The sequence below is a fragment of the Salmo salar genome, chromosome 04 (genome assembly GCF_965601325.2).
Source record: "Salmo salar chromosome 04, fSalSal1, whole genome shotgun sequence".
Taxonomy (NCBI): Eukaryota; Metazoa; Chordata; class Actinopteri; order Salmoniformes; family Salmonidae; genus Salmo; species Salmo salar.
Window position 1 is genome coordinate 3,310,001 of NC_138294.1, and position 7,500 is coordinate 3,317,500.

The 7,500-nt window shown below is 49.1% G+C and overlaps 1 protein-coding gene across 1 annotated transcript in view; it reads left to right on the plus strand.

Annotated features, from left to right (window-relative positions):
* Positions 1-7,500, plus strand: part of LOC123739891 (protein NOXP20) — an 18,959-nt gene that overhangs the window by 9,681 nt on the left and 1,778 nt on the right. Inside the window, 7 exon segments of the mRNA XM_082973866.1 lie at positions 3,571-3,639; positions 4,494-4,556; positions 4,646-4,745; positions 4,934-5,013; positions 5,015-5,082; positions 6,827-6,899; positions 7,078-7,131. Of these exon segments, the coding sequence (XP_082829992.1) occupies positions 3,571-3,639; positions 4,494-4,556; positions 4,646-4,745; positions 4,934-5,013; positions 5,015-5,082; positions 6,827-6,899; positions 7,078-7,131 (507 nt within the window).

Here is a 7,500-nt window from a genome sequence, read left to right on the forward strand (position 1 = left end):
CAGTGTAATGAGCCAGTTATTACTAGACTTGATGTTTAACCTGTCTCTCTCTCTCTGGTTGGTGTTTAACCTGTCTCTCTCTCTGGTTGGTGTTTAACCTGTCTCTCTCTCTGGTTGGTGTTTAACCTGTCTCTCTCTCTCTGGTTGGTGTTTAATCTGTCTCTCTCTCTCTGGTTGGTGTTTAACCTGTCTCTCTCTCTCTGGTTGGTGTTTAACCTGTCTCTCTCTCTCTGGTTGGTGTTTAACCTGTCTCTCTCTCTGGTTGGTGTTTAACCTGTCTCTCTCTCTGGTTGGTGTTTAACCTGTCTCTCTCTCTCTGGTTGGTGTTTAACCTGTCTCTCTCTCTCTGGTTGGTGTTTAACCTGTCTCTCTCTCTCTGGTTGGTGTTTAACCTGTCTCTCTCTCTGGTTGGTGTTTAATCTGTCTCTCTCTCTCTGGTTGGTGTTTAACCTGTCCTCTCTCTCTGGTTGGTGTTTAACCTGTCTCTCTCTCTCTGGGTTGGTGTTTAACCTGTCTGCTCTCTCTCTGGTTGGTGTTTAACCTGTCTCTCCTCTCTGGTTGGTGTTTAACCTGTCTCTCTCTCTGGTTGGTGTTTAATCTGTCTCTCCTCTCTCTGGTTGGTGTTTAACCTGTCTCTCTCTCTCTGGTTGGTGTTTAACCTGTCTCTCCTGGTTGGTGTTTAACCTGTCTCTCTGGTTGGTGTTTAATCTGTCTCTCTCTCTGGTTGGTGTTTAACCTGTCTCTCTCTCTCTGGTTGGTGTTTAATCTGTCTCTCTCTCTCTCTGGTTGGTGTTTAATCTGTCTCTCTCTCTCTGGTTGGTGTTTAACCTGTCTCTCTCTCTCTGGTTGGTGTTTAACCTGTCTCTCTCTCTCTGGTTGGTGTTTAACCTGTCTCTCTCTCTCTGGTTGGTGTTTAACCTGTCTCTCTGGTTGGTGTTTAATCTGTCTCTCTCTCTCTGGTTGGTGTTTAACCTGTCTCTCTCTCTCTGGTTGGTGTTTAATCTGTCTCTCTCTCTGGTTGGTGTTTAATCTGTCTCTCTCTCTCTGGTTGGTGTTTAACCTGTCTCTCTCTCTGGTTGGTGTTTAACCTGTCTCTCTCTCTGGTTGGTGTTTAATCTGTCTCTCTCTCTGGTTGGTGTTTAACCTGTCTCTCTCTCTGGTTGGTGTTTAACCTGTCTCTCTCTCTGGTTGGTGTTTAATCTGTCTCTCTCTCTGGTTGGTGTTTAACCTGTCTCTCTCTCTGGTTGGTGTTTAACCTGTCTCTCTCTCTGGTTGGTGTTTAACCTGTCTCTCTCTCTCTGGTTGGTGTTTAATCTGTCTCTCTCTCTCTGGTTGGTGTTTAACCTGTCTCTCTCTCTGGTTGGTGTTTAACCTGTCTCTCTCTCTGGTTGGTGTTTAATCTGTCTCTCTCTCTCTGGTTGGTGTTTAACCTGTCTCTCTCTCTGGTTGGTGTTTAACCTGTCTCTCTCTCTGGTTGGTGTTTAATCTGTCTCTCTCTCTCTGGTTGGTGTTTAACCTGTCTCTCTCTCTGGTTGGTGTTTAACCTGTCTCTCTCTCTCTGGTTGGTGTTTAACCTGTCTCTCTGGTTGGTGTTTAACCTGTCTCTCTCTCTGGTTGGTGTTTAATCTGTCTCTCTCTCTGGTTGGTGTTTAACCTGTCTCTCTCTCTCTGGTTGGTGTTTAATCTGTCTCTCTCTCTGGTTGGTGTTTAACCTGTCTCTCTCTCTGGTTGGTGTTTAACCTGTCTCTCTCTCTCTGGTTGGTGTTTAACCTGTCTCTCTCTCTGGTTGGTGTTTAACCTGTCTCTCTGGTTGGTGTTTAACCTGTCTCTCTCTCTGGTTGGTGTTTAACCTGTCTCTCTCTCTGGTTGGTGTTTAACCTGTCTCTCTCTGGTTGGTGTTTAACCTGTCTCTCTCTCTGGTTGGTGTTTAACCTGTCTCTCTCTCTCTGGTTGGTGTTTAACCTGTCTCTCTCTCTCTGGTTGGTGTTTAACCTGTCTCTCTGGTTGGTGTTTAACCTGTCTCTCTGGTTGGTGTTTAACCTGTCTCTCTCTCTCTGGTTGGTGTTTAATCTGTCTCTCTCTCTCTGGTTGGTGTCTAATCTGTCTCTCTCTCTGGTTGGTGTTTAATCTGTCTCTCTCTCTCTGGTTGGTGTTTAACCTGTCTCTCTCTCTCTCTGGTTGGTGTTTAACCTGTCTCTCTCTCTGGTTGGTGTCTAATCTGTCTCTCTCTCTGGTTGGTGTTTAATCTGTCTCTCTCTCTGGTTGGTGTTTAACCTGTCTCTCTCTCTCTGGTTGGTGTTTAACCTGTCTCTCTCTCTGGTTGGTGTTTAACCTGTCTCTCTCTCTCTGGTTGGTGTTTAACCTGTCTCTCTCTCTGGTTGGTGTTTAACCTGTCTCTCTCTCTGGTTGGTGTTTAACCTGTCTCTCTCTCTCTGGTTGGTGTTTAACCTGTCTCTCTCTCTGGTTGGTGTTTAACCTGTCTCTCTCTCTCTGGTTGGTGTTTAACCTGTCTCTCTCTCTCTCTGGTGTTTAATCTGTCTCTCTCTCTGGTTGATGTTTAACCTGTCTCTCTCTCTGGTTGGTGTTTAACCTGTCTCTCTCTCTCTGGTTGGTGTTTAACCTGCTCTCTCTGGTTGGTGTTTAATCTGTCTCTCTCTCTCTGGTTGGTGTTTAACCTGTCTCTCTCTCTCTCTGGTGTTTAATCTGTCTCTCTCTCTGGTTGATGTTTAACCTGTCTCTCTCTCTGGTTGGTGTTTAACCTGTCTCTCTCTCTCTGGTTGGTGTTTAATCTGTCTCTCTCTCTCTGGTTGGTGTTTAACCTGTCTCTCTCTCTGGTTGGTGTTTAACCTGTCTCTCTCTCTCTCTGGTGTTTAATCTGTCTCTCTCTCTGGTTGATGTTTAACCTGTCTCTCTCTCTGGTTGGTGTTTAACCTGTCTCTCTCTCTCTGGTTGGTGTTTAATCTGTCTCTCTCTCTCTGGTTGGTGTTTAACCTGTCTCTCTCTCTGGTTGGTGTTTAATCTGTCTCTCTGGTTGGTGTTTAACCTGTCTCTCTCTCTGGTTGGTGTTTAACCTGTCTCTCTCTCTCTCTGGTTGGTGTTTAACCTGTCTCTCTCTCTCTGGTTGGTGTTTAACCTGTCTCTCTGGTTGGTGTTTAATCTGTCTCTCTCTCTGGTTGGTGTTTAACCTGTCTCTCTCTCTCTGGTTGATGTTTAACCTGTCTCTCTCTCTGGTTGGTGTTTAACCTGTCTCTCTCTCTCTGGTTGATGTTTAACCTGTCTCTCTCTCTGGTTGGTGTTTAACCTGTCTCTCTCTCTCTGGTTGGTGTTTAACCTGTCTCTCTCTCTGGTTGGTGTTTAATCTGTCTCTCTCTCTCTGGTTGGTGTTTAACCTGTCTCTCTCTCTCTGGTTGGTGTTTAATCTGTCTCTCTCTCTGGTTGGTGTTTAATCTGTCTCTCTCTCTGGTTGGTGTTTAACCTGTCTCTCTCTCTCTGGTTGGTGTTTAACCTGTCTCTCTCTCTCTGGTTGGTGTTTAACCTGTCTCTCTCTCTCTAGCAGCCGATGGGGAGGAGTTTGTGAGTGTCCTGACTGAGCTGCTGTTTGAGCTTCACGTCGCTGCGACCCCAGATAAACTCAACAAGGTAACAGATAAACTCAACAAGGTAACAGATAAACTCAACAAGGTAACAGACAAACTCAACAAGGTAACAGACAAACTCAACAAGGTAACAGATAAACTCAACAAGGTAACAGATAAACTCAACAAGGTAACAGATAAACTCAACAAGGTAACAGATAAACTCAACAAGGTAACAAGACAAACTCAACAAGGTAACAGATAAACTCAACAAGGTAACAGATAAACTCAACAAGGTAACAGATAAACTCAACAAGGTAACAGACAAACTCAACAAGGTAACAGACAAACTCAACAAGGTAACAGACAAACTCAACAAGGTAACAGATAAACTCAACAAGGTAACAGATAAACTCAACAAGGTAACAGATAAACTCAACAAGGTAACAGATAAACTCAACAAGGTAACAGACAAACTCAACAAGGTAACAGATAAACTCAACAAGGTAACAGATAAACTCAACAAGGTAACAGATAAACTCAACAAGGTAACAGATAAACTCAACAAGGTAACAGATAAACTCAACAAGGTAACAGATAAACTCAACAAGGTAACAGATAAACTCAACAAGGTAACAGACAAACTCAACAAGGTAACAGACAAACTCAACAAGGTAACAGATAAACTCAACAAGGTAACAGATAAACTCAACAAGGTAACAAGACAAACTCAACAAGGTAACAGACAAACTCAACAAGGTAACAGATAAACTCAACAAGGTAACAGACAAACTCAACAAGGTAACAAGACAAACTCAACAAGGTAACAAGACACAGTTTTAATTTAATCTACTGAATAAGAGTTTAATTATTTTAGGTTTTATAAGTTTTAGTTATGTCATGTCAATTCATCCCCAGGCCAGGATGAGAGCGCACGATTGGGTGAGAGAGGTGGAGACACCTGTCGTCACAGATACCATCGTGGGGGCGACGGACGAGGAGCAAAGAGGACAACCTGAAATAAGAAGAGGGAGAAGAAGAGAAGCTGGAGGAGAAGAAAAGAGGGGGAGAAGCTGGATGAGAAGAAAGAGGGGGAGGAGATGAAGGAGAATGAGGAAGAGAGAAGAGAGGAGGGGAGAGGAGATGAAGGAGAAGAAAGAGGGGGGAGGAGATGAATGAGGAAGAGAGACGATCCAGGTCTGTAGAGGTGAGATCTGATGTTGGAGCAGAGAACTGTCTGTCTGCGTCTCTCATGTTCTCTTTCCCTCGGGTGTTGTGTATGTTTATATATTGTGTGTGTGTGTGTGTGTGTGTGTGTGTGTGTGTGTGTGTGTGTGTGTGTGTGTGTGTGTGTGTGTCTGTCCAGGCAGTGTACCTGTGTTCAGTGGGCTCCCTGGCGGAGGTGACAGCCCGCAGTATCGAGCAGCTCCACAAGGTGGGCAGAGTTGATCCTCCACGGACAGGACCAGGAGAAACCTGCTAGTGACCAGGCTCACATTCTCACCAGGTCTGTAGGGGGGGGGGGGCAGGACCAGGAGAAACCTGCTAGAGACCAGGATGTAGGGAGGGGGACAGGACCAGGAGAAACCTGCTAGAGACCAGGATGTTAGGGGGGGGGGGGGGGGGGGGGGGGACAGGACCAGGAGAAACCTGCTAGAGACCAGGATGTAGGGAGGGGGGGACAGGACCAGGAGAAACCTGCTAGAGACCAGGATGTAGGGGGGGGGGGGGGGGGGGGGCAGGACCAGGGAGAAACCTGCTAGAGACCAGGATGTAGGGGGGGGGGGGGGGGGACAGGAAATGGAGAAACCTGCTAGAGACCAGGATGTAGGGGGGGGGGGGGGGCAGGACCAGGAGAAACCTGCTAGAGACCAGGATGTAGGGAGGGGGGGGGGGGCAGGACCAGGAGAAACCTGCTAGAGACCAGGATGTAGGGAGGGGGGGGGGCAGGACCCAGGAGAAACCTGCTAGAGACCAGGATGTAGGGGGGGGGGGGGGGGGGCAGGACCAGGAGAAACCCTGCTAGAGACCAGGATGTAGGGGGGGGGGGGGGGGGGGGCAGGACCAGGAGAAACCTGCTAGAGACCAGGATGTGGGGGGGGGGGGGGGGGGGGACAGGACCAGGAGAAACCTGCTAGAGACCAGGATGTAGGGGGGGGGGGGGGGGGGTGGGGGGGCCAGGACCAGGAGAGAAACCTGCTAGAGACCAGGGATGTAGGGTGGGGGGGGGGGGGGGGGGGCAGGACCAGGAGAAACCTGCTAGAGACCAGGATGTAGGGAGGGGGGGGGGGGGACAGGACCAGGAGAAACCTGCTAGAGACCAGGATGTAGGGGGGGGGCAGGACCAGGAGAAACCTGCTAGAGACCAGGATGTAGGGAGGGGGGACAGGACCAGGAGAAACCTGCTAGAGACCAGGATGTAGGGAGGGGGGACAGGACCAGGAGAAACCTGCTAGAGACCAGGATGTAGGGGGGGGGACAGGACCAGGAGAAACCTGCTAGAGACCAGGATGTAGGGGGGGGGGACAGGACCAGGAGAAACCTGCTAGAGACCAGGATGTAGGGAGGGGGGACAGGACCAGGAGAAACCTGCTAGAGACCAGGATGTAGGGGGGGGGGACAGGACCAGGAGAAACCTGCTAGAGACCAGGATGTAGGGGGGGGGGCAGGACCAGGAGAAACCTGCTAGAGACCAGGATGTAGGGGGGGGGGCAGGACCAGGAGAAACCTGCTAGAGACCAGGATGTAGGGGGGGACAGGACCAGGAGAAACCTGCTAGAGACCAGGATGTAGGGGGGGGACAGGACCAGGAGAAACCTGCTAGAGACCAGGATGTAGGAGGGGGGGACAGGACCAGGAGAAACCTGCTAGAGACCAGGATGTAGGGGGGGGGGGACAGGACCAGGAGAAACCTGCTAGAGACCAGGATGTAGGGGGGGGGGACAGGACCAGGAGAAACCTGCTAGAGACCAGGATGTAGGGGGGGGGGGCAGGACCAGGAGAAACCTGCTAGAGACCAGGATGTAGGGAGGGGGGGACAGGACCAGGAGAAACCTGCTAGAGACCAGGATGTAGGGGGGACAGGAAATGGAGAAACCTGCTAGAGACCAGGATGTAGGGGGGGGGGCAGGACCAGGAGAAACCTGCTAGAGACCAGGATGTAGGGAGGGGGGGCAGGACCAGGAGAAACCTGCTAGAGACCAGGATGTAGGGGGAGGGGTGAGCATCGTTAATGTCTGTAACTGTTGCAGGTTGACATGTGCCATGTGTCGGGAGGTGGGCTGCCTTGCCAGGAAGTTCTCTGATACTCTGCTCAAAGTTGGGGTGAGATGTACTCTCTCCGTGTGTGTGTGTGTGTGTGTGTGTGTGTGTGTGTGTGTGTGTGTGTGTGTGTGTGTTTATCTCCAACCCAGTTAATGAATGGCATTAAGGTCAGGTTAGCAGCTGATCTTCACCCCCATTGTTCCTCTAACTCCCTCTCTCCCTTGCTGCCCTTTTCCAGGGTCAGAGAAAAGCAGAGGAGTTGAACCCTTTGGTAGACAGTGTGCTGCTCGAGGTGAGACATATAACTGTTGTTCTGAAGGGTTCTAACAGTGTTCTGTTGTTCTGTAGGGTTCTTACAGTGTTCTGTAGGGTTCTAACAGGGTTATGTTGTTCTGTAGGGTTTTAACAGTGTTCTGTAGGGTTCTAACAGTGTTCTGTTGTTCTGTAGGGTTTTAACAGTGTTCTGTAGGGTTCTAACAGTGTTCTGTTGTTCCGTAGGGTTTTAACAGTGTTCTGTAGGGTTCTAACAGTGTTCCGTTGTTCCGTAGGGTTTTAACAGTGTTCTGTAGGGTTCTAACAGTGTTCTGTTGATCTGTAGGGTTCTAACAGTGTTCTGTTGTTCCGTAGAGTTTTAACAGTGTTCTGTAGGATTCTAACAGTG